The 27,542-nt window shown below is 45.3% G+C and overlaps 1 protein-coding gene across 3 annotated transcripts in view; it reads right to left on the bottom strand.

The window, feature by feature from the left end:
* GRIA3 (glutamate ionotropic receptor AMPA type subunit 3) overlaps positions 1-26,402 on the bottom strand; it is a 314,305-nt gene extending 287,903 nt beyond the window's left edge. For 2 of the 3 annotated variants that reach the window (XM_088834231.1, XM_055437921.2), the window contains exons 1-2: positions 25,755-25,980; positions 24,427-24,585 (exon numbers count right to left, since the gene is read on the bottom strand). In XM_088834231.1, the coding sequence (XP_088690357.1) occupies positions 24,427-24,585; positions 25,755-25,863 (268 nt within the window). In that variant the 5' untranslated portion in view covers positions 25,864-25,980. Of the gene's footprint in view, positions 1-24,426; positions 24,586-25,754; positions 25,981-26,109 lie in introns of those variants that run through there. The other variant, XM_055437923.2, reaches the window with a different exon arrangement.
* Positions 26,403-27,542: the final 1,140 nt, after the last annotated feature.

Raw genomic sequence — 27,542 nt, 5'->3', positions numbered from 1 at the left:
CTCCTCAGCTTCCTTACCTGTGAAACAGACCTAAATCATAGTGTTTTTGTGATGATTAAAAGAGTGAATAAACAGACATCACTAAGAAGGATGCCTGGTATGGAGGAGGCACTGTGTTAGCTCTTACTGCTCCCAATACTCTTCCCAGCAGCATCTAACAAAGGAATCATAGGAAGAACAAATGAAGGTGTGGTCTTCTGCAGTCCTTTGAGATTGCTGTTCCTTGGGTTTCTAGAATTTGGGGGCAAATTAAAATCTCGAGGTGATCTTCCCTCAATCAGATGTGTTAACATCATTTTGATTCCTTCTTTAAACTGAAATTGAAATTTGGGTTGCATAGATCCTGCAGAAACATACATTTTCTCCAAAGAGAGGAAAGGTCGTGTTGCTGCAGCAGAAATGAATACTATGCTGAGTACAGAGAACGTGAAGGGCCCTTGTAAATAAAGTAGTAAATTAGCAATGATTTTGCCAGCAGTTTTAAAACAAATGGATTGAAAGAGATTTCAATCATCACATGCCTAACTTAAAGCTGCACTCGAAGCATTTAGTAAACATGTCATTCCAGTATTGAAAACAGCATCTAATCAAAGCGTGTTTATAATTAGACATCACATATAATATCTCTCAAAATTATGTTCTGCCAGGTGAAATGCCATTCCCTGAAATGCCGAAATGGACTATTTGTTAGACTTTTGTTATTATTAAAGAGAACAGGTTGGGGGTACCAAGAGAGACTCAGATAAATGAAAGTGCTTAATTTTAATTAGAGAAGAAAAAAAAATTCAACATGGGTAGGCTGTACAGAGAACCCTGTGCCAGTAAAATCTGCCTCAAAAGGTATGACTCTATATTAATTTAAATCAGACAGACATTGGCTCTGCGTTCTTTTATTTTTCATTAACATTTTGATTTAGAACAACAGATTGCTGCAGTGAGGGGACAAGAACGGCAGCCAGTGAGCCATCTGCCGAGCATCTCGCTGACGACTCCACTAGCAAGAGAAGCCAGTGACTCTGGAATGGATGCAGAAGGGACACACACCATTAACTAAGTGACAGGATGAAAGATGGGAAACTTTGCCGGGTCAGAGGAGACAGAGATGGAGAAGGCACAGCAGAGCCCATTCTGATTGGAACTTGAAAAGATCCAAGTAATTGCAGCAGGCCAATAGGATGGCAATCTGTGGTGGGTTTCTTCTGAGGGATGTTTTTTCCTTTGAGATTACAGGTGGGGAAAGGAAAGGAAAGTGACAGGCTACACACAGTCATTTGCCATGCATCTCACATGGGATACATTTTCCAGGTCAGTGAAGATCTGCCCCTTTACACATACCAACTCTTGAGCCATTTGAGATGAAAATCTTTCTAAAATGGAAAACCTCCCACCCTGCCTTTTTCAATGCAGTAAAGCAGTGGCACACCACGGGGAGGGTGGCAGAAGTGGTCTGCACACAATAAGAGGGAGCATTGTGTGTCAAGAATTTAAAGACAGCACTACATTGTCTGAAAGTACCTTTGATAATCACCAAGAACAGGCAGTTCTAAACAGTATTAGTGAAAAAAGTCCTCCTCCCAGCTGGGATGAATCTCGCCCTGCATCCTTTCTCCTTGGTAGCCCAGTGCAATAGAATCGACGCAATCCCATTTTCTATTGATAATTCTGGATCTTTCTCAGAAGCTCTGGCGCTGGCTGTGTTGTCTGTGAGGCTAAATAGCCCCAGGAAGCTGCGCCTTCAGGGCTGGTAGTTCCATATATTGTCCCTTCACTGTCAACTGTCACATGGTGGCATGCCGGCTTCCAGGAGCACCCCATTTCTAATGTTATCTTCACTAACCTGAGAAAGTATTGAACGTTGTCAGCCTCACAGTGAAAGAAGAGATAGAAGGCTATGAAAATAGAAGATTAAAAGCACAGTAATCTGTATCCTCTGCATAATAAGGCGTGGAGGTGTGGGATGCATTGTATAGAGTTTTTCTTCAAAAATGGTTAAAATAAAAATAGCACTTGCACTGCTGAAAATCTGTGCTTCAATTATCTGGAAAAATAACTTAGATGGAAACTTTGCAATGTTAGTTAATAAAGACAGCATGGTGGATGGAAAGAACATAAGACCAGGAGATCAGGAGACAGATTTGGGTCCTGCCCCAACCGCTTAGTGGGAACAATGCTTAAGTTTTCTGAACCTCAGTGTCTTTAACTGTGGAAGGGATATTGTCATAATATCTACCTTCCTATCTTAATGCTGGGAAAGGTTGGGGGCGGGAGGAGAAGGGGATGACCGAGAATGAGATGGCTGGATGGCATCACCGACTCTGTGGACATGAGTTTGAGTGTACTCCGGGAGTTGGTGATGGGCAGGGAGGCCTGGCGTGCTGTGATTCATGGGGTCGTGGAGAGTCGGACACGACTGAGCGACTGAACTGAACTGAACTGATCTTAATGTGAAGTGGATTTTCCACGAGCCATCCTCCTGGTAAAGTACAGGGCACCATTTCTCTCACCCTCCCACACACCTGGTATACCTTGAAGGATGGTCTTTATCTCTTTGCTTCCATACTCAGTCCATTCAGCAATTAAGGCATATTGATGTTCATGCATGTATCCCAATTCATTACTTGGGTTCTTTTCCCACAAAGATGGAGGACTTCCCATTCACAAAAGCCTAAGAAAAGAAACTATCTTTAGGTAGCCTGTGTGAGAGGAGCTATGGGGTTTTCAGGTCAAAGTTGACCCTCTGGACAGTGGTCAAGGGGAATTGTATGAAAAGAAGCTGATTCTCCATGCTCTCTGTGCCCATCTCCTCCTCATCCCCCAGACACACAGCCGCACAGAAGTCAGGGCTGGAGGAATTAAGGAATGGTCCTTTAGTAGCCTTTCTTGTAATTTCATCATCTTTGATGCTGCCCCACCTCAGCTTCATCTTGTAATCTTATCTCAAAAGGGCAACTCCTCCCGTCTCTATGGTGAGTTTGGCCTCAACCTGCCATTTTCCAACTGTGCGTACCCAGGCAGAGCCTCTCTCTGTTCTCCCTCCATGGCACTCGCTCGGTGAGAACCCGAGGAGGGAAGAGATAGAGGCAACTTTAGCGGCCTTGTTCTCACCTCACAGTTTCACTTGGCACCCTGAACAGAAAGGTGACAGATTGTTCCATACTGTGAGTGAATGAGCCACATCAAGGATCCTCCCTACTGTGGATCCTCCCTTTCTGTCAGGATCCTTGTGGGCTGGGCTGGCTCCACAGGGAGGTAAAAGTACCATCCATTCTAATAGTGTGATTTGGAGGGTAACCCAAATGCCACTGGCAATAGCTCCCTTGTTGGACTGTGAAGTTTCCAGAATGCCCCTGTGTTTAGTTGTTCAGTCGTGTCCAACTCTTTGCGACCCCATGGACTGTAGCCTGCCAGGCTCCTCTGTCCACTGGGATTCTCCAAGCAAGAATACTGGAGTGGGTGGCCATGCCCTCCTCTGGGAGATCTTTCCAACCCAGGGATCAAATCCAGGTTTCCCACATTGCAGGCGGATTCTTTACCATCTGAGCCACCGGGGAAGCCCATAGAATGCCCCGTTTAATGATAAACAGGGCCCAAAGGGGGGCTCACTCTGAAAAGCCGAATAATTTGCCAGTGCTAAAATGTTATGGCCTTGATGACTAGCTCAATATGGATTGATTTACCGGTTTTGATTTTTAGCTTGACATCTATTTAATGCAGAGTGGAGAAGCATGCTATGTGTCAGGCCTTGTGGTGAGCCTTTGATGTGAATTCTCTCATGTAATCCCAGCAAGCACTCTAGAAAGGAAGCAGTATTGTAACTGTCGGTCCACAGGTGAAGCAACAGAAGCACAGAGTGCCTAGGCAACTCACTAAAGGTCGTACAGCTGAAAGTGGCAGAACCAGAATTCTAACCCCGGTCAGCCCGAGCTTTAAAGCCTGTGCAATGTTGCCTTTGATATGCAGAGCCCAAACGTGCCTACTGCATTGAACCAAAGCAAACCCCCATATAGAACCATTTCTACCTTCTTACAAGGCAGCTGGAGGGTTGAGGAGTGGGAGATATAAATCCCAGAGCATGGGCCTCAGCTGCAGATGCCAGTCTTGAGTAAGACATCCTGGTGGAGTCTGGGGGTATTCAGAGCATCATGAAGCCTCCCAGCTCCTGAGTAGAGGAGGGCAGGGCAAGGGGCTGAGCCCCTCCAAAACTGCCCAAGGGAACGCTGCTATGTCATCTGAATTAAATGTATCTGAAGCTGGAAGGGAGAAGGCAATGGCAACCCACTCCAGTACTCTTGCCTGGAAATGCCCATGGATGGAAGAATCTGGTGGGCTGCAGTCCATGGGGTCGCTAAGGGTTGGACACGATTGAGCGACTTCACTTTCACTTTTCACTTTCATGCATTGGAGAAGGAAATGGCAACCCACTCCAGTGTTCTTGCTTGGAGAATCCCAGGGACGGGGGAGCCTGGTGGGCTGCCGTCTATGGGGTCACGCAGAGTCGGACATGACTGAAGCGACGCAGCAGCAGCAGCAACAGAAGCTGGAAGAGACCTTTGTGGGGGATTGGGAGGAGGTCCACCTCGTCTAACACCCTTATTTTACAAATGGTAAAAGGTGAGGCCCAGAGAGAGGTGATCATATAGCCAGTTAGTAGTAACAGGGCAGGGGCAAGGTTTTTTCTTCCGTAACACATAGCCTCCCTTATATGTGTGGAAGGAAGAATCTAACTCTAAACAAACCAGAGATCTGAGCAATTCATGCAGAGCCAACGAATCCTAAGTATCGCCTTTCTTTTGAGCTGAATTGGAAAGCATAAGCACAATTCTGAGGCTGTATCTTCGGGACTCACTAAGGCTGGCAGGGGATCTGGTTGTCCTGACTGATTCTGAGCTCCGAGATTAAAGATGTCCCCCAGACAGCACGAATGGGTTGAACCTTCTCTAACTGTATTATCAGCTGCCACTAACTCTGGGCTAAGGGGTTCCCTATGTAGATTTTCCATTGTGTAAAGTAGGCCTCCTTTGACTTGCCTGAAATTTGTTCCTTTTCAGTTTCTGAGGGGAGCCACTTGTTCGAGCCTAAGAGGGCTTGATGGGCAAGGTTGTTTTACCCTTACGGTTCATCTTGTTGATTTCAGACACTTATTCCACACAGAAGATATCTGGTTTTGACTCGCCTTCACCTGGTGAACATTTTCTGTGTAGCAACCAGCAGTTTCTGCTGCAAGAAAAAGGACTTTTAGTGATTTTCTCCTCCCTACTCCCAGGGCTTCCTGGCCAAGGCAAGGAGGCCCTCTGCACAAAAGCTGTGGAGGATGAGAAGGTCAGCTGCCTCTGGTGATAGGGTCTCCTTCAGCTGAAGGGACCCTTGAGGGCTTGGGTGTACCTTGATGGACTCTGTCCGGGCTGTGCTGGCAGCTGGGAAAGGCGGCCACAATTCTCCAGCTAAGAATAGTGAGACCTCATTTGGGTTTATCGTATTAACACATTTCACACTACATTTCTTAACAGGCTGCCTTGTTGGATGGCATTTTTAGTCACCTTTGGAGCCTGCTATTGAAAAACTCCTTTCTTGTTTCTTTTTCAAATAACCTTCTGTGGTGTTGAACTTGAAAAGGTTGTCAGATAGAAGTGTTTATGTGCTCTCATCTCAACTAAAATAGCGTAAAGATGAAAGTACCCAACACACATATTTACCAAGGACCTGGGGGGACATAATTCAGTGGAGGTGGTGCTCTCTCAGCTGCCATCAGCGCTGCAGCTCCTGCTTGATATGGGCTGTGTGTGCGGCAGCCTCACACAAATAGTCCTCTGGCACTAATCAATTTACTTCATTCAAACAATTGGCAATTGTATTTTCAAGCAACTGGCAATATCATCTGCTTTACCAAGTTTTTCAAAAACACACAACTGAGGACTGACTGCAAAGATAAATATTAACAAAGAAAGGCCGTCTGCTGTTCTGGTCATTCTGGGGACAACAGAAGTCCCTGGGGAAACTGGCCAAGTTTGAGTGCACTCACATACCTGACTGAGATGCCCCCCGCCCATCACCTTCTTGCCCCCTTGCTCTCCCTTATCTGCAATAAGGTTGGCATCTAAAAATAGGGTAGAGCTATGCCCTGGTGGCTCAGTTGGTAAAGAATCTTCCTGGAATGCAGGAGACCCAGGTTTGATCCCTGAATCAGGAAGATCCCCTGGAGGAGGGATTGGCAACCCACTCCAGTATTCTTGCCTGAGAATCCCATGAACAGAGCAGCCTGGTGGGCTACAGTTCCTGGGATCACAAAGAGTCAGACATGTCTTGTTAAACAACAACGCTAATTTAAACTCTCCAAAGATCCTTAGTGGCAGTCTAGTATCTCTGAAGGCTCTGCAGGTGGCTCAGTGGTAAAGAATCCACCTGCCAATGCAGGAGACGTTGGTTCAATTCCTGGGTCAGGAAGATCCCCTGGAGGAGGAAATAGCAACCCACTCCAGTATTCTTGCCTAGAGAATCCCATGGACAGAGGAGCCTGGTGGGCTACAGTCCATGGAGTTGCAAAGAGTCAGACATGGCTTAGTGACTAAATAAAAACAACAATGCTATATGGGATTTGTCCTCGCAATAACCCCCCAATTAATCATTTCCTACCTACACGAATTCTACAAATAGCTGGATTTTTTCCTTATCCCTTTTAGACAAAGGTCAATAAGGAAAGAGCTACAGTGGCTGCTTAAGGATTCTGCCCAGGAAATCAGGAGACCTGAGTTCTAGTCCCATTTCTGGAACTGGCTCTGTGACCTCAAACTCTCTCTTCTCCGAATCACATTTCTTATTAAGATGTTGGGCTAGATGACCTGTAAGGGCTCTTTTCTCTCTGCTGCTGCTGCTGCTGCTAAGTTGCTTCAGTCGTGTCCGACTCTGTGCGACCCCTTAGATGGCAGCCCACCAGGCTCCCCTGTCCCTGGGATTCTCCTAACCATCACTATTTCCCATACCAGGGGTTCAATTTTAGGAACATCTTTCTAGGGTCAGCATATTCAGTCTGGTCTCATATCTTCTGCATCTCTCATTCTACCTACAACCATACATCACATCTAACTTTACAGATCTAACAATCATACTTGACTTCCTAGTTTTCAGAGCACCTTCACATTCATTCTCTCATTTGATTCTCATAGAATCCCTGTAAGGTACACAGCTCAGGCATTATTATTCCCATTTCGTAGATGAACAAACTGAGACCTAGACAAGGAAAAGAACTCATGTAAGATCACTGGGTCAGAAAACAACCGAGAGGGAATGAGAAGCCACATATTCTCACTCCTAGTCTGGGGCTTTATTCCTGTGACAAGGGATATAATCTATAATATTAATAATGACAATTAATGTTTGTTGAGTGCTCACTATATACCAAGCACTTTCCATATATTTTATCATTTAATTTTTAACCACAACCTGATGAGGTGGGCACTACCATTTCCCCCATCTGTCAGACAGAAAAACGGAGGCTTGGAGGGGTTAAGCTTCTTACCCTCAAATACAAAGTGATGGATCCAGGATTTGAGCCCAGAGAGTCTAACTTCTGAGCCTAACCACCATTGCTATACTGCCTATTTTGAGTTGTGTAACATGTACCTCATAGACATTGGAATGTCAAGTTGTCAGTTTGGTTGCCCTATCTAGTGGAAGAATAATGGTCATTCCAGAAATGTCAAGGCAATGAATCAGTCAGCAAGTATTTATTAAATACTGTATGTTCAAACCTGTGCTAGGATGTAGGTATTACAGGAAGTTGAGGCATAATTACAAACCTCAGTGAATGGGGAATCCACCTAAACACATAAAATTGGGTGATGCTCATATAAATCACTGCATATATATGTCATAAAATGACACTATGTGATATAATAATTTATAGACATTAAACAATCAAATTTTCAAAGAACATTTAAGAGGTCCAGAAAAATGTTCCCTGAATAACATAAAGTAAAAAGGCAGGATACAAATCTGTACATATGGTAAAACCCAACTTGGGGTGATTTTTTCACTTGGACAATTGTTCTTATCTATGTTTTCAAATTTTTTTTATAATAAGCATGAATGAATTTTATATTTTAATTTCTACAATCGTAAAAAATGTCCTACATTTAAAAAACTTAATGACTTACATACATGAAACAATTGGAAAAAAGATACCAGTAAACAGTAACATAATCAAATGCATGGTGTTGCTTCAGTACAACACTCTGCTGTTAGAAAACATGGTGGCAAAGACCCTGCTCTGGGAATCTGGTAATCTAGATTCTCAACTTGCTTCTGCCTTCAGGGAGACGCATCACCTTTGGCAAATCTCTTCTCCTTTCTTGGCCTCACTTTCTTCATCCACCAAATGAAGCAGTTGGACTGGAACTGCTTGATCTATCTCCAATCGTCTCTGATCTATAACAGAATTTAAAGATTTTGTTTTGCTCATTCCTGACTGTAAATAAGAGGATGGGAAAATGACAGGTTAACATGGGAGGCACTAAATGGAAGATACTATTAACCGTGGTCCCTGAAACTCATGCTTTACTGCATTTCTAATTCACTTGCTGTGGACTTTACTCTTCCTTTCTGCCACCTATTTTAAAAAGACAGGCTTGTCATTATTTTTGTATGTAATATCATGAGGCAGCAGTGAAAGTTCAAAGAAGAAGGATTATGTTGGGAAGACATCTCAGAGAAGGGCCCAGAGTCAGAAGGCCTGCATCATAATCTCAGGCCTGCATCACAATTCACTAGCTGTGTGACCTTGGTCAAGTTATTTAGCCTCTCTGTTCCTTAGTTTCCTCACCTGAGAGGAAAAAGTCAGTGATCCCATGAGGCAACATAGCAGCAGGCTTGGATAGGAAATGAGAAGAGGAGGTGATGCAGGTGGAGCAAGGGCAGTGTGAGACATAAAGGAAAAAAATGCTTTGGTTATCACCCAGGTTTGGGCCTGCTGGAGACAGCATGCTGGTAGATCAGGCCAGAATACAGAGAAGAGGTGAGGAAAAAGACCACATTTCTTCGTGGTCCTCAGCAGGATCCTCTGTAGTGAGTCCATGTTTATGGAATTGGCTAGTAACCTTTGCTCTGGAGAGAATGAAGACTGAAATGCTGGAAAATCACATTAGCAAAATTTCTCTTTTAACCTTTTCCATATCTTCTTCCTATGCTATTTTTGGCCTGACTTAGGCAAGCAACTTCAAAAAAAGAAAATCCATCCACTCAAACTGATATGCTCTAAACTACCATCCACACCTTAATGAAAAGAACTCAGAAAAATCATGGCTGGGAGAGCTCAACTGGCCCCACATTTTTCTTTGTCTAAGTGAAGATTCTGGGATCTACTTTTCCACTCTCCCACTTTCAACTGCATGAAAACAGAATTTTACATTTGGAGAATGGTTTTCCAAGCCAGAAAGTACCAAGGTTAGCATATTCACGTTGCTTTATCTCAAGCATATCTTGTTCAGATTTTTAAAAAATGAAGAGATCACGTCTTTTTAGACAATTTCAGTCAACAAAGGCATGATTAAACATAGTGACATGTATTCCCTGGCTTTTGGGGGCATCTAGTCAGTTCTTCCTTTCTCCTTTACTTTGCCCCAAAGCAAATCCTATATGCCTGCAGCAGCACTGTGAATACTCAAAGATGACCCTATCTGGCCTGGTTCCAGCTACAGATTCACAGAGGGTATAAAAATTAGTTTGCAGGGCTTTAGGGATGGCCATCAGAGAAGGCAATGGCAAGCCACTCCAGACTCTTGCCTGGAGAATCCCAGGGACGGCGGAGCCTGGTCGGCTGCCGTCTGTGGGGTCGCACAGAGTCGGACACGACTGAAGCGACTTAGCAGCAGCAGCAGCAGGGATGGCCATAGATGGGAAAAAATCTATTGTATAGTTTGGTTTTGATTCATTCTATTCCTCTCTTCCACTTACCAAACACCTCAGTACTCTGTGTTAATAATAACTACAACTTATTGAACACTTACTATATGCCAGGCATCACAATAAATATTTTACATGGACAATTTCATTTAAGCCTCACAACAACTTTATAAGGTAGTTACTATTTCAAAAAACACAAACCCTTATTTACTTATTTAGCCGTGCCACTTAGCATGTGGGATACTAGTTCCCCAACCAGGAATCGAACCCATGTCCCCTGCATTGGAAGGACAGAGTCTTAACCATTGGACCACCAAGTAGATTCTGGGTAGTTACTATTATAATTACCTTCATTTCACAAATGAGGAAATTGAAGCTTAGAGAGGTTAAGTCATTTGCCCAAAGTCATACAACTACTGAGAGATAGAGCCAAGATTCAAAGGCAGGCAGTCCAATTTAGGAGCCATCCTTGGGCCTTTGGTTGCTCCCAAACTAAGTAGCAGAAACAACCTTCTACTAGGCAAGGATAACTCCTTGCTGCAGAGAGTTAGGTGCCAAACCCAAGCGTCAGGAGTGAGTGTATAAAGAGCTGGGAAGTTCCAGTTCCCTTTACCCAGGAGAGAGCTCAGCTTCCCTCATTGTTCTCAACCTATCCTCATAGTCTAGAGATACGTCTACAGGCAGTAGAGGGAAGAATTGGGGACAGTAAGAGTTGGGACTGACAGAAACCAGGAGCTCAAAGAACATTCTTAATAACTCTTGTAGAAGGTGGACTGAACTCTGGTAAGAGCATGTGGTATTTAGTTAAAGGGTTGACTAGACTCAGAGATGTGCCGTAAGTGGGTTTCCACTGAGTAGTCATCATCTGGATGGCAAGAGACTAAAATGATTGTCAAATGCTAAGTATCACCAGGAAATGGGACAGTCTAGGGGAAGATGTATGCCATGTATATGTGCCAGGACAGTGTCTGCTTTACAGAAGAATGGACGGTATGGAGGGCCTCAGCCCTCAGTTCCCTGGGCTCTTGACTCCATGACCCACAGAGAAATCTCACTCACTAATGCCCAAGGAAATGAAGGTACTTCCTCTGAGAAGGCCCTGAGCACTTCCTTGCTGTTCTTCCCTCCATGGGCAACCCTATTTCTAAGAGAAGCTCCAGGGATTTATTGTAGAGTCAGTCCCCTGGGTGCTTGGCCCAAGTGTTTTCTCCCAAATCAACCATCTGAGGACCTGTGGATGCCTCCTGAGCCTTTTAGAAGTCAGGGGGGCTACTACTGTGCTGTTTGGATAATGGAATATCACCGAAGAACAGAAAGGATGATTGATTGTGTGATTGAAAGTGGATGGAATTAGAGATGAAGATACTTTCTTCTTTCCCAAATGGGAAAGAAGAGTAATTCTTCTCTTAAACCCATAGTCCTTCAATTATGCAGAAAGATAGACCTCTGAATTTTTGATCACAGAATATCTGAGTAGCTCACAATAGACCAACTGGGTGGGCAAATTTGGATGCATGGGTAAGCGATGTAGAGGGCTATGATTTGGGGCTGGTGATTTGAAGGGGTGCCATGATGGGTTTTTGGCAGAAAAAAAATAATCTTGGGTTTGGAGCAGAGCTGAGAACTGTAGAAAGCCTCAGAGGGCAGCTACTTAGAAGGAAATTTGATCCCTAAAGTGACAAGAGATTTAACTTTTCAAAACTAGGTTTCTCTTTTTAGGACAAAAAGCTCAAAGGATTTTAAACTAATGATTATGTTTATGATAATAATATCCAATATGTGCCAAGCACAATTCTAAGTACCTTACGTGGATTTCTGAATTATCTCATTTAAAACTCTCAGTAACCCTATGGAGTGAGGATTATTGTTATTCCCACTTTGTTATTGTGAAATCAGGCACAATCAAGGTAAGTAACTTGGCCCAAGGTTTCACAGTTAGCAAGTAGAAGAGCTAGGATGCAAGCAAAGATAAGCACAACTGGCTGGAAACACTGCCCATTGGTTTCCAGGATTCAGTAGTTTCATCATAGTCTTATAAAGACAGAGAATAGATGAATACGAAGAGAAATTTCTAGATGTAGTAGAATTATCTGAGAGGCTTCATTTTGGATGATCTTTCCTCAGTAATCAATGAGGTGAGACTGTTACTAGAAATGGAGGTGGTAGGAATTGGACAAGAATGATGGGATATAAAACATGGCAGCCTCCTCAGAGATCATTCAGAAGAAACTTCCCATTTTACAAATGATAAAAACTAGAACCAGAGAAGGAAGGGGCTTGTCCAAGGTCATCCAGGCAGTAGGTGGCAGAGTTGAGACTGGAATGCAGATCTAATCCTTGCTCCATTGCTCAGCCCACTGTTACCCCCAACCCCCTACAACTTTAACTGCTTCCCAAGGCCCTAAGAAACATTATATCTCAAATGTTACATTTTCTGTAGTTTATTTTATAAGACTTCAACATAAATTGTGTAGTATATATGTGGGTTATTTCATCTGAATCTACAACCTTGGGGTGGTCAGTTACCCTTATCAGGAATTACAGAGTACAGGAGTGGTTATCTAGCATTTAATAATTCTAATCAAGAAGTGGTTTCACAAGCACTTCATGTATCTTTATCTTTAATGAACACCAGAGGTTTTGTTAACTAGCATTAAATTTCTCATCAGTGAAATCAGTGGTGTTTAACACATGTGGGTTAGCCAGAAATATGGTAGAGATGTTCCCAAAGTAGCAGAAAGAAGATGTAAGCATCTAACAAGCTCTATAGTGTTATCCCTTGGAATGGTACCCTAGGCTTAATTTTGTAAATCATCATGTAGGCAGCCACCGATGAGGATTCTCGGTTAGCTTCATCCTGCCACTCGGGTACTGTTTTGTCTGCCTCAAGTGAACCTTTGTGTGAGGTGTTGTCGGTGCACCTAGAAGGAAAGGGTGTTGGACTTGACTGAGCCACAGGACAGAACAGGCTGTCTAATCATTTTTGTGCCTGCTTGACGTTATTTTAATGAGAAAAAGAATTTTAGATGAGGTTTACTTTTATACCTGCTAGTGGAGAAGGAAATGGCAGCCCACTCCAGTGTTCTTGCCTGGAGAATCCCAGGGAAGGGGGAGCCTGGTGGGCTTCCGTCTATGGGGTCACACAGAGTCGGATACGACTGAAGTGACTTAGTAGCAGCAGCAGCAGTGAGGTTATGGGGAAAAGACCTATAGCCCTCACTCTGACAATGACTGCCTACCGGTATCCAATGAAATATACCTAAGGATTGTGAATGACCAATTGGCTTTACGTCAGTTTACAACTCCAAGCAACTAACTATACATCTCTCTTTTGGACTCCTGTCTCAAGTTGGTGAGCCTCTGTCTTGGGGTGTATGGGGAGCTCCTACCCTAGGTGAATGTTGATAGAGCCTCACTTGACCCAGCAGCCTCCCATTTGTAGAATTTGCATGTACCAGAGTCTAAGCTGTCTCCCCTATAGCACTGCCTGGAAGTATCTCTTTTGGCCTGCTGAGCACTTGTTAATGACTGTGCCAGCGTTCTGACCTTGCTGCAGGCCTCAGCATTGCCTGGGAGAAGATTAGTCAGAGTTGAGCTGGCACTCAACCATGAAAAGCCGCTACTGGATATACAGTGTATGCATGTAGGGCCAAAAAGACAAAGGAGGGGAAGTTCTGCCATATTGAGGTAACTTGATGGAACACAATGAAGAAAAAGTCAAGAGGATTTTTAATAAGAAGAGATTTTTCTCTTTTATCCCCCCCCCCATTCATTATGACTATCAGTTAATAGAGCTTCCCTCAGCCAGTAACTCAGTTGGTAGAGGGAGGAGGATAGTGTAGTGTAGAGGTCTGAAACTCATACCTTCCACCTCTTCCCACCCCAAGTCCTGTCACGGATGTTTTGTTTGTCTCATATTGGATTTGAATGTATTCTGGAAGTGACATGAACTCTCCAGGTGGCCACAGGCCCCAACCACCTCTCTATACAAGCCCAAGTTCCACGTTTATGTGATCCACCTGGCCCATCATCATCTGTGATTTCAACCCCAGTTGACACTGAGTCCCACCTCTAGAGACAGGAAGATCTCAGGTAGAAGCCTGACTCCACTAATTAGCCAACTATGTGACCTTGAGCTTCCCAGGTGGCACAGTGGTAAAAAAAAAATGTGCCAGCCAATGCAGGAGACTCAAGAGATGCAGGTTTGATCCCTGAATTGGAAAGATCCCCTAGAGGAGGAAATGACAATCCACTCCAGTATTCCTGCCGGGATAACCCCATGCACAGAGGAGTCTGGCGGGCTACAGTTCATGGGGTTGCAAGGAGTTGGTCACAATGAGCAACTGGGTATGCACATGCCCTTGAGCTAGTAGAATATATATATATATATATATATATATGTAACCACCTCTGAGTCCTCTTTTATAAAATGGGGATGAGAGTAGCTCCTTTCTAGCAATGCTATAATGATTCCATGAGATAAGACATGTACCATGCTTAGTGCAATGTTTTCCATGTGGCATGGGTTCAATGAATGGGAGTTATTATTATTATTTCAATCCTAGTATTAAGTTTCTTGATAGCAAGGATGGCACAATGAACACTATATAAACTGGTTGCAGTGCATCATTTTAACAAATGGGTTGGTATTGCCATGCCACCTAGTTTACAGCATGGCTAAAGACCAATCATTAGCCAAGAAGGAAAGAAGCACTGTCAAGGCAGATCATTTTCTTGTCCCTGCTTACCATCTCAAAGAACATTTTGCTTGATTTGTTTACCTCAGACACTGTGACTTGAGGTGAGTCTCTTAGCTCTTTCAAGTCTTGATTTTCCAATCTCAGAGCCCAACTCACTAACGCTTGCATGGGCCAACAGCACCTCACTTACAAAAGTAACGTGTAGAAAGTACCTGGTCAATGCCTGGAGATTAGGGAATGCTCAACAAGTATTCAATATGAATCCACATATCTCTGTTCACACTACCAGGTCTAATGAAACCAGTGATTCCCAAATCTCGTGTGCATTAGAATGACCCATAGAGTTTGTTAAAAAGGCCTATCTTTATATTTTGTGATTCAATATGTCTGAAGTGTGACCTAGGAATTCATATGTTTAATAAGTATCTCTGGTGATTCTGCTGCAAGTGGGCCAATTCAAGAAATACTGTTTTAAACTAGCCAACAAGTAGTCTTGGAAACAGCAATAATGTATAAGAATGTTTGAGAATATATAACAGGTTGTGGCTAACTCTGGACGTTTGGCCTTTCTACCTTAAATTTACCAAAGTGTTCACCCACACAGAAACCCACACCCACATCCACACAATGATTCCTCTGTGGACTGGGTCCTGATCTCTTCAGGTCTATTACTGGTAGCCAATCCCTTTCTGGGCAGCAGCAAGAATGAGGGCCCTGATTGCAATGTGTACTTGGCAAGGCAGATCAGTCAATCATAGATGACTGAAAGGGGACTATTTTTGATTGCAACATTTTTTAAATGTTAAAAAAAAATCCTCACCACCCCTCATCACAAACTGATTGTACTTCTGAAAATATCTCACAGTAATTATCAGGATCCCAGAGATTGAGGTAATCTATTGCAAGAAACAACCATGCACAGAAGCAGCAGCAGACCACTACCACCAGAAAGGTGTGATTTGGAGGGTCAAAAACAATTCAAATTTTAGTTAATAAAGGACCAGATTTTGATCTGTGAAGAAGGTCACATGTTGCAAACTAGGTGGAGTGTATTTGAGTAACTCTTGCTCATCTCTCAGAGTCTCCCACTGCCCCCTGAATGCCCACCATGCTCTGGGCACCCCACTCTCTCGGGCAGGTCCCTTGTTCTGGGGTCACTTACCTGTCTTGGGAAACCTCTTCTGAGGATCCTGCAAGGTAACAGGTAGTAATCTGATCAAAGAATCACTGTTGAAATAGTAATGGCTGATAAGGATTTAACGCATTCCCTACCAGAGACGGCATGCTTGCATTTTAGCACAGGTTTTCAGTGCAGTAACAGAAATAAGTGAATTGCTGGGATTTCAGACTAATGGCAGACTGTTGGGGGGCAATACTGGGGGATGATAGGGCGCTATTTGATGGTCCTCAAATGACACTGGATAAGCTTTTAATGACTTCCTTGGAGCACTCGTCAGCTCACATGTGTTAGAAAGTGACATCACTTCCCCACCCTCCCCTCTAGCTCACAATGAGTGCCTGGCACCAGCCTTGAAAACGGAGTCAATTTTTCAGGCTCTTAGGGAAGCAGACAGAACTTGGGTTGTGTTGTACTTCATATTTCTAACCCTGTTGAAGGAAAGTCGGACAGCTGAGGAGCAGATGCTATGTGCCCGCTTCTGGCACGCCTTGACCCCAAGAAGCAAAGTGGAGAGGCAGTTGGAACTGCATGCCAACCTTTGCTCTCTTGGGCAGGTTGTTTCTAAAAGGGACACTTCTGGGTGTGGCAAGAAGCCAAGATACTGTCAGCCTGGTTCATGAGCTACCTTCCCCCTCAGCATGCCTTCCATTCTCCATTCCAAAGCCCTATGAAAAGCAACTCTTAAGTAGATGCTCTCATCAGACACCTACAGACATGGCTGAAATGAACACAGGGTGGTTAAGAGTATGATAGGGACATCCGTGAGTCAGAATGAGCCAAATGTGTCTCTTATAAACTTTCTTTGAAAGTCATGTGGGTAAGAGCTTGTCTGGGGGAGCCTTTTTCTTTGGTGATCACCGTCTCCCTGCAAAATGTGGTTTGAGTACCAGTGGTATTGGCATCATCTGGGAGCTTGCTAGAAATGCAGATTCTTGGACACTGAAGAGCTATTGAATCAGAATCTTCATTTTGACAAGATCCCAGGTGTCTGCTATGCACACGAAAGGTGAGAAGTGTTGTTCTAGACTGAACTGTGCCCCATCGAGTCAAGGGTCATGACCAGCTGTGTCTCCTTTCCTCATTTTTATTCCCACACCCCTTCTAAATAAGTACAGATGGTCACATTGATGACAAGTGCTAAAGAAGTCAATGGCAGTTAGCAACTGAGGAGAAGGAAAGTCCAGACAGAGGGCAGTAAACATGGTAAAGTATCTATATGTGAACCTTCACGTTGTGAAATTTCAAAGGTGTGAACGTATGTTCGCATGGTCAATCACATAAGTTAGTTCATGTGTCTGGTGTACATTGTCGCATGTATGTGCACTCCACAAGTGGCTGTGATTTTGTGTCCTTTACAGTACTGTGTAGAGTACAGTAGCAGAGTATCCTTATTTCAAGCCCAGGATGTCTGGAAGCAAGTGGAAAAGTAGCTGTGATGTAGTTGCTACTGCTGTACTTTTCAAGATACCATACTGTAGGTTTAAAAATGTTTTCTTTATTTTTTGTTTGTTTTCTACATATTCTTTGTGTGAAAATTGAGTAGCTGATTGTGTGAGTGGGATACCTAGGCTAACTTTGTTGGACTTTGAACAAACTGGGCTTACAAATGTATTCTCAGAACAGAGCTCATTCATATGTAGGGCACTTACTGTACTTCTCTGACTATTGCGCAACCAGAAATCCAAAACAGAGTATTCTGCTTCGATCCACTGTGTGTGTGCTGGGGGAACCAGAGTGTGAGAAAAAAGAAGGGAGAAATGGAGGGAGTGGGGAGGAGACACTGCTCACCTAGGCTTCCAAGTCCCTCTAGAGTTAGATGCTGCCTCGTAATTACTACATTCTGCATGCCACCCCAGGGAAAGACAGCTTTCAGTCTGAGACCAGCTTCCACAGCACCGTTCTCCCCTCCTATGGCCTCCCTTCCCTGCCAGTGCATCCCCTGCCAGGGCCCACGTAGGCACCTTCAGACTCTGTAGCAGCCTCTTTTTGGGTAGTACATCTAAAAAGTTGACATTTTCTAAGAACTACTTTACTGAGGCATGATTAAGATACAAAAAGCTGCACATACAGTCTTCTTTAGGAAGAAACTGAGTCCCTATGACCTTTTGCTGCTTTCCAAATGACCACAAAGACATTTAAGTTCAACATGGTGAAGCTGCACCTCCACTGTGCCTTGGGGGAACTTACACCAAACCCACCACATGTAGGGAGCTATTTTTTATATATAATTTTTATTGGAGTATAGTTGTTTTATGATGTTGTATTAGTTTCTGCTGTACAGCAAAGTGAATCAGCCATACATATACACATATCCCCTTTTTTGGATTCGACTTTGGCCTGTAGAGGTCTTCCCTGACCAGGGGCAGCTGATCTCTGGTTTGGATAGAGTGAACAGCTGCTCTGTACCTCATGTCCAGAAACACTCCTGGTTTGAGTAGCTTTCCTGGGAATTGAGACATTCTGGTTCCCCATTGACTCTGGTTTTAGAGCAAACACTTCCCAGTTAGGTATATTAACCCTGTATCAGCCAATCTCAGCTCGATTCTTAAATTAGATAAAAAGCTGTCACCCTCAAAGTAGGAGTATGGACCAAGGACAGAGATCTTCTGGTTAGAGAAGGAGCATGTGGACTGGAAAAGGCTAGAGCAGGAAACAATCCGTGGTATGGTGGGTCAGATCTCTGAATCAGGGGCCAAGTGGGACACCAGTGAAAGGGCCTTGGCTGGGCAGGTGGAGTGTGAGGAGAAAATAATGGCAAGAAAAGAGGAAGAGGTGAGAAAAGGACAAATTCCGTCCATGTGGAACTTCTGCCAAGTGCCTCTGCTGCTGCTGCTAAGTCACTTCAGTTGTGTCTGACTCTGTGTGACCCCATAGACGGAAGCCCACCAGGCTCCCCCTTCCCTGGGATTCTCCAGGCAAGAACACTGGAGTGGGCTGCCATTTCCTTCTCCAATGTGTGAAAGTGAAAAGTGAAAGTGAAGTCGCTCGGTCATGTCTGACTTGTAGCGACCCCATGGACTGCAGCCTACCAGGCTCCGCCATCCATGGGATTTTCTAGGCAAGAGTACTGGAGTGGCTTGCCATTGCCTTCTCCATCAGAGGTCTATTTCCTCCATTCTGCCTTTCTCTCGCTACTCACCAAGACTCCATGAGAACAGTGGGGGCTGGCTGAGATTGTTATTGTATTTTTTCTTGAGCCAGCTGCTGCCCTGGCTCAAGGCTCACCCCACAGACAGCCTGAGGCTACTTGTCAGCTCTCAGACATTTCCCAAGCCGGGAGGGACTTCCTTTTGTGTCTGAACAACTCCCACACTCCTGCTGAAAAGTGCCGGGAGCCCCCACCTAGGGTTTTAATTGCACCCTCCTGTGGACGTGTCATCTAATTAGACCCAAAGCATCAAAGTCAAAGCACCAAAGGAACAAAGTCAAAACTTGACTTTTTTTAATGGGCCAGGTAAAGTATGCAAATAATTTTCCTGACCTTCAGTGAAGATGGAAAGTTTTTTGAAAGGTCTTTCAAATATATTTGTGGTCTCAATCTAAGAAGTTCAAAGTGGAATCACCAGAATTAGCATTTGTATCCCCCCCTCCCTGTGAAGGTATGAATTTTACCTTCTTAAATTCTGGCCCTCTCTAAAAATGCATGCTGTCTTTTAATCCTTTAGCCAATTATATAAAAATAACAAATCTCTTATCCACAAAGGAAGATTAATAATGGTGCCTCAGAAGCTTCATTTATTTTTCCATCTGTTAAACTGAAACCAGCCAATCACTGCTGCTGCTGCTGCTAAGTCACTTCAGTCGTGTCCGACTCTGTGTGACCCCATAGATGGAAGCCCACCAGGCTCCCCCGTCCCTGGGATTCTCCAGGCAAGAACCGCTGACTACCCATAATAATGAAATTTTCAAAAATACCAGGAGTTAGAAAAAATACAATAACAATCTTAGCCAGCCCCCACTGTTCTCATGGAGTCTTGGTGAGTAGCGAGAGAAAGGCAGAATGGAGGAAATAGACCTCTGATAGAGGCAGAAGTGGGGGATGTGAGAAACTAGTTTCATTTTAAGGGAAAAAAGTTAAGATTGCTGAGAGAAAGAAAAACCACGGCTCTTTTCGCAGTGGTCATAGAGGGAGAACAAAGAAGTTTTGTTTCTTCCTTGCCCTCGGGCCCTTCCTGTAGCCCCACCCCCCGCTCCACTTTGTAGATCAACCGGAAGTTGCCTTCTAGGGACGGTTATACACTTTGCTGGATGCTCATCTTTCCAGCCCGCTGATTGCCGTCTGTTTTTATGGCCCAAATGAACAGCATCACCTTACTCCCTCCTTGCCACGTTAAAAATAGATTAAAGAAAAAACATAATAAAGCTTGTGGAAAGGTGACTTACACCTTTGACCGGCAACCTCTTCGTGCTCCAGTGGGCTTATGGAAGACCAGCCAGCAGACAGAGGGAGAGCTGTTAAGGTGCAAAGATGGGGGAGTTGGGGGTGGGAGGTGGAGCTGAAGCAACTGACACTGGTTAGTGTGCCAAGATCTGTTTGAAGGCAGGTGCCAGGATATGATGGGTCTTCACCCTGCTTCCAAAGATGATGTGTAAAGTGCAAACCAAACAAGACCCAACCAAGAGCAAAGAATAGGATCAGGAGAGACATTTCTTTCCCAAATGGACTTAAACAGTTAAATGGAACCTGGCAATTAGAATAATGAGATAATTAGATTGTGACTCTGTGGGCAAGAGACGAAAACCTGTCTCAGATAAGGACACTTAACTTGGTAGCAAAACACGCTCAGTTAAAAAGGAGCGTGCTGTCAGTTAGCAGGCAGGTATCTTTCAAATGGCCTGAAAAAAAATAATGGAATACAAATTTGCAGCTGATGAGGTGCATTTTACCAGCCAAAGGGATTTTGCCTGGGGCTCCATTAGGACTGCACTCCTCAGTCCCACTCTCAGTCCCACCATCACTACTGCGCCTCCATCAAGAGATTTTTATTTAAGCCAAGTGCGTTTAAGAGCACAATTCTGTGGTGAATAACCTTTAAGGTTACATTTGCCTTTTCCTTGCCTCTTGCAAACAGTGCGTAATCCACGAGCACATTTGTTGGCTGTAAAGGTGTACAACAGCAATTTTTGCAATGACAGTGCGGAGAGGGAATATGAGATCTGTGTGCTAATGAGCTGACACTGCAGAGGCTGGGGCGATGTAGTGTGGAGTACACTACAAGTGCACAGCAGCAAGACAGGAGGAGACTTCAAGGGAATCGGAGGCATTTCCTGAGGAACCAGGGCAAGCAAGCCACCCCAAGGGGACCCGGCGGTCCCTGGGTGCTGCCACATTTTCCCCAAAGCCTTATGATAATCAAATCTGGTTTTTAAAGAACAGATGTGCATACAATGTAAAGCATGTGTGTACATCTCTTTTCATGAATACTGACTGTGTGTGGGGGTACCTGTGTGTACCTGAAGGCACGTGTCCTGGAATCATACTATTCACACCATCCTTCTTTCTGGGGCTACCTGGCCAAATTGAAAAGGAAGGCAGCAAACTCAGTTAATCCCTGTGAAATAAGAACATGTGCTCCAAATCAGATGAGTCTCTTCGATAAACTTCAATTCACCTCTGAGCTGAGATCCCAAATGAACCACCTTTCAAAGCCAGCGATGCTTTTATTGGCCTCTTAAGACAAGAAATGAAGTTGGAATCTGTCTTAAGCAAATCTCTTGGAAGTTGTGCAAAAAAAAATGGTTGCTGGTAAAGAAGAGTCTTTAAATAACTGATGCCTGGGATTCATTGCAAGGAAACTCTCTGAATATATTGGAGGAGTGGATGCGGAGGGAGAGCAGGGACACATACAAGAGGCATTACCACTTGTTTATTTTTGGCATATTTGTTTACCTGCATAATACCTGTGTCCTCAAAAGTGTGTGCCTGCCCCAAGATGGAGGCCGCAGGCAAGATAATGGAAAGAAATCAATTCTAGTGTTAGGGGAAGCTGAAACAAGGAATTCTGAATAGGAAGAGGGGAAAATGTCTTTAATTTTTGCCATTCTATTCCATATTGAATCAGATAGGAGAGGTGGGCGACCAGATTTGGACTCATCTGGGGTTTTCTCAAATTCTCCCTAGATTTCCAGGGAGGGGTCGGCCAGATGATCCAGGGGTTTTTTGTCTCTGTACCATAGTGCAATCAATTGTAAGAACAGAACCAGGATCACCTGCCAGTCTCTAGTGCCAAACTAGTATTGTGTGCCGACATCTGTGTCATGTGATCTTCACTTCCAAGAGAAAAAGGCCAGGGCAAGAAATGAGACCCACCTACGGGACTTCCCTGGCCCCGTGAAACGATTGTGTTCTGCATTCAGAGACTATCCGTAGGAGACAGCTTTGAGATCTGGCCCCCATTCAGTGATTGTGACATTCAAAGAGGACTGTTTTGGGGACCAGAGATGATGAGTTTTCCTCCTCTGTATTCTGAGCTGTAAAGTCTGAATGTGCAACAGGCAGCTGGGTACACATCACTGGTTTCTGGAAATGTCTCCTGTGTGAGTCAGTGTGTGCATATGTGTGGACTTGGCATAACTAAGGGCAAGGTCACCTTTCTGTTTTGTCTTTCCTGTTGCCCAGTGAGCCACACCCTTTATCCCACACTTTCAAGCCCCCAGCCATAACCTAGTCTTGTAAGCTTATAAGCCGAAGTGCTGTGGACTTAGGGTAGGGGCTTCTGATAAATTTCTTTTCCTTTCATGGTTGTTCCTTTATTGCCCTGAGAGATAAGGCATTAAGGCAACTCAACACCCAATATGGATGACTTACTGCCTGTTCTCAAACCTGAGCTTTTCACATGGCAAGGATTACGTCTTGAATGCTCCTTGAGTAGGGTTCTGATGGCCCTGGGCTGGCAAGTGCCAATCTGATTTTCCCATAAAAAACAAGACCAAAACCTTTGGAAATCAGTCATTCCTGAGAAGTCAGTTAGCACTCTTTATCTCAGTCCTCATCAGTGGAAAGGCACTAAAGTGAGTTGAAATAAATGTTATTCATTATTAATAGTAATAAATCCTGGTAGTTTCATGTATTTGGTTTTGAATCTGTTCTAATTGATACTTAGGAAGCTGCATTTGAAATTCAGCCTCTAGAGAAGATCACAGAGCTGCAGGATTAAGAGTCAGATGTGTGCTGTAAGTGTGCTATAGAAGACAGGCTGGGATTACCAAAATAAGATGCAAAGTATAGACAGACATTTTGTAACTTTCACACTTAGCTGGAATTAATAAGCTCCTATTTTTGTCAATGTCAGAAAGCCAAAGAATGTCAAATACAGAGTATCTCAGAACATGTTCTTATAAGGATCTGTACCTTCAGGGAAAATTTTCTTAAAGCTGAAAACTGTCACCATTTTTTGCAAAGTACTTCACCTCCATCCCCTTGACCTAAGTCTTCAAATCCAAGGAACCCATGGCCTTGGAGACCCTGTCAACAGTTATTGGAAATCACATATCCTTTGAGGCAGAAGCATTTGAAGAATGTCATATACAAAGTTTTACCCAACCAAATATAAATATCATTTCTCCCCTGAAAGAAAATCAAAAGTCAAAAATTCCCAAATACACCAGCCATAACAGCAAAACATATTTATGCCATCATCACCTTCATTGGTGTGAAAACTTTTCATGAAATAAGCTTAGATGAAGAATGATCAGTCTTTCTCATAAAACATTCCAGAAAAACCTGTGTCCAACAGGCTATTAGTCATCTGGGTTCCCGTGGCTTCACTTCTTAAAATGTCCCCTTTCCATGGGAACAATCACAGGGCACAACTAGCTGTTTCAGAAGCTGCTTTGGGGCTGATGAAATTGCTCCCTTTTGATATCCAGTTTTGTGCTGCAACCTCCCCCTTCCACCTTTTGCTCTAAGTTAAGAACTGTGTTGTCCTTAACCATGGGGGCAGGGAGCAAACACCACTAGGGGAGACAGAACAGAGATAGCTTTTTCCAGAGAGTCCTCTGAGCACTTTCTCCCTTCCCGTCAGTTTGGCAGGCGTTCATCACTCGTAATCAGTTTGCAGTCTTATCAGTTCCTATCAGAGCTCTCTCGGTAAGAAAGGTGATAATCTAGGACAGAAAGAAACCAGGGAACCCAGCCTGATCTGTCCCTCAAGGTCACTTGTTTGCAGAATTTCTCATATTTGGCTCCTACATAGTGACTGTCAAATTCAGCTCGTTCTTAAAGCCAGGTGCTAGCTTTAACAGTCAAGTAATGTACATCCTGAATCGACTCAATCAAGAGGCTTCTTTCTTTAATCCCATCAGAAGAAATTTCCATGAACAACTATGCTATTTTTTCCTTTTTTTCCTCCCAGCCAAAGGAAAAGAAAGGGGAGGGCGGGGGAGGGAGCGCCAGTTTAGCAGGGAGGAAAATGAAAGTTTTGCATCAAACATTATTCACGACAGAGTTTTGTATACAGCCTTAAGTCCCTCCCTCAGCAGGATCCTCTGGCATTCATTTATGTTGCATGAAACCTGAATTGACTAGAGCCCCTTGAATGTCTACTGGGGCAATCAGCCCCCCTCCAGCACGGACAGCAGACCCCAAGTCCCATAAGCGAAATGCAAATGAGGTCCCCAGGTCCCACAAGGAGGAAAAGCAGATCTACTTACAAGCATTAGTCACAGAAAAACTATTGGAAGAATCCAAGTGATCTACGTGGTAATTCAAATGGAAGGGCTTCTCGGTGGTGTTCTGGTTGGTGTTGTATAACTGCACAGCAAAGCGGAAAGCACTGTGCTCCTGCACCGTATTTCTCATGAAAAGTCCACCTGGAAGCAAAGGGAACTGAGATTTGGCTTGTGTCCTCCCCCCGAGGAGCGGTTAGAAATTGGGGAGCACTACAGATGGACGATACCCTCTCAGTGGTACCGGGGTGCACGACGATGATTTTGATTTTCAACCTGTGTGTTTTTTGATGACTCTTGCGAACTCAAATTTTGGCCAAGAGAAACCTAGTTTTCCTTCAGAGAGTCAGAGGAAAGACTGGGGGAAAGGGGGCATGGGGAAAGAGGGCCGAGGAGCCTGCTTTGGGGGTCGGACCATGGAATCAAGAGTGGGACTTGGTTCTTTCTCAGGCGGTAGCTTCCTGTCCCCTCTTTCCTCATACCTCCCGTCTCCTCAGGCTGGTTCATCCTTTACTGGCGCAAAGGGAAAGGTTGGAGAGAAAAACAATTTCATTTCCCCCTGCTACTCTATCCTGTTCCCCACAGCCCCCTCCACCCCGGGACAATACAGGGGCTGGGTTCTGTAATTGGCAACAATTCGAACTTCTTGACTAGTAAATACAGGCAGAAGCCGAGAACTCCCTCCCAGCGCCCGGGAGCCGGACTCCAGACAGACACAGCGGCAATTCATGAATTCGTGGGCTGCGTGACTTCGCCGCTCGCTGGCTCAGCTCCTAGTCTCACCCCTGCCGCTACCCCATCCGCCACTGACCTCGGCGGCTCCCCGGGTCTGGGGGATGCAGAGTGGGTTTCCACCTCTCCCGGCACCAGCCGGTCTCTCGGGACCCGGAGACGCGGGACGGGGCGCCCTGGACCGGGTTACGCGCCCTGGCGCAGCCAGACAGGCGGCATCACCCTGGGACAACTTGCAGCGGCGGCACACGCGCCATGGCAAAGTCCGGGGCAGCGAGCCGAGAAGCCGCGACTCTGCGCCGGGTTGCAGCCTCCCAGCCTCTTGCAGGCGTCCCCGGCTCCCCTCAGCTCGGAAACCCCGGCAGCCTACCCCCACCCCCAGCCCCAGGAGACCACCTCTCCGGTTCCCGATTCTTCCCAGACCAGACGGCTCTCTGGGGTTCAGACCCGTGAGATCCCTGCCCGATCCCCATCCCCAGTCCCTTCCCAGGCCATGCAGGACAGGGACCCGGTAGCCGTGCCAGGGCAGCGGGCTCGGGTGCCGAGAGCCCGGGCCGACCGGCAGGCTGGCTCGCGCTTACCTATGCTGATGGTGTTGGGGAATCCTCCGTGAGAATGACCCAAAAGCCCCAGGACTAAAAAGAAGACCGCCCGGAGCACGCTTTGCCCCATTTTCTTCTGTCTGGCCATGCTACGCCTAGAACGAAGCTGACAAGAGCATGGGCGCAACTCGGGAGTCGTCAAAATAATAAGAGAAAAAGAAAAAGAATTCGCCGGCTCTTTCACCCCCTCCCCTCAACTTGCTCTCGCTCACTCTTCCCTTCCACCCCACACTAGTCCTCCTCCTCCACCACCTCCTCTCTTCTCTCTCTCTCTCTCTCTCGCTCCCTCTCGCTCCCAGGCTCTCTCACACCCCCTCCCCGCCCCCCGCCTCACTTCTGTCTTCACACCAATCTGGAAGGCGGGTTCATTGGCTGCAAGCACGGTTCGCCAAAGCGATCTCCCTCCCTATCACTAAGACAGAGAGAGAGAGAATAAAAACAAAAAACAAAAATGAAAAAGACAAAACACCAGAAAACAAACCAACAAATCCCCCAGAGAAACAAAAGAGAGAAAGAGAGAGAAATGAAAATCTGAGACTTTTCTCCCCCAGAAGATGGTGGGTCTAAAGAGGGGGAAAAAGAAGGAAAGAGCAAAAAGGCTCAGCGGTGGCGAATTGGGCTCTTCCAATTGGGCCGGTAGGGGGATATTGATCAAAGTTGATCTGACGTGGAATTAAAGCCGCACACCGCTTAGCTCCACTGCAAACTGCAGCCGCGGACTGCAAAGCCTCGGTGCTGCCGTTTGTCAACATGGGAGATGGAATCGATAGAAATACACCAGTCCTCACGTGGGCCAGCCTTTCAAGCTGCAGCCAGCTTTTTAAAGGAAAGAAGAAAGAAAAGCTGTATTGTTTGTGCGTTTGTGCGTCTGGCTTAAAGCAGAGGGGTCTTGCGGGGGGCGGTGAGTGGTTACTCTGGAGTCTCTGTAGAGACTCGGAGAAGCAGTTCCCATCACAATGCGCCCGAAGATGCTGCTCATGCCTGGGTCATGCCGCTCAGTTTTTACAGCGGAGATCCGGAGATCCGAAACGGAGTGAAGAGCCCCCCAGCCACCCCCAACCCCACGGCTCTCGGAGGCGAGTACTTCTCCGGACCCGAGCGCTGAGCCGGGCCTATGGGGGAGGCGGAGACGGCGGTGCTGGGCCGCGCGTGGCTGACTGCTTGGGAGGACATAGAAAAGTCTGTGCGTGGAGGTGGTGACTAAAAGGTTAATGAAAAGGGCTCTCAGTCCCAACAGCGAAGGAGGAGAGAGGTGTAGGAATGAGTTGGATATGGTGGCTAGGAGAATTCCATGGACCGGAGGAGCCTGTTTGGCTACAGTCCATGGGTTCGCAAAGAGTCGGACACGACTGAGTGACTAACACACACACAGGGATTGGAAGTTATGGTTAGAGGAATCTGCCCCTAACTGCCTTGCTCCCTCCGTCTTGCCTTTTTACATAGTATCCTAGGCCCCTGAGTGATGACCCCAGAGGCCATCAATTTCCCCCCCACTCCTCTTGTCCTTGGAAGTAGGCAGTGCAGTCTGGATCTCTGTTGGGGGTGGTCCCCTCCACAACATCCCTTGGACAAATAAACCTCTTAGGCTGTAGCTGCCTCTCCATAGCCCCTTTCTCCAGTGGAGAGAAAAAAGAAGCCTCCTTATCTCCAGAGTCTTTCACACCTACCCCAGCTACTGGGGAAGGGCCGGATTTTGTCCCTCCCCACAACAGCTGTTCTTTTTTTTTTTTCATATCCCCTTCTCCTGGTGTACATGGAAAATGAAAC

Source organism: Moschus berezovskii, chromosome X (assembly GCF_049115385.1).
Source record: "Moschus berezovskii isolate FMDL1 chromosome X, NW_MosBer_1.0, whole genome shotgun sequence".
NCBI lineage: Eukaryota > Metazoa > Chordata > Mammalia > Artiodactyla > Moschidae > Moschus > Moschus berezovskii.
This window is presented reverse-complemented; position numbering and strand designations above follow the sequence as displayed.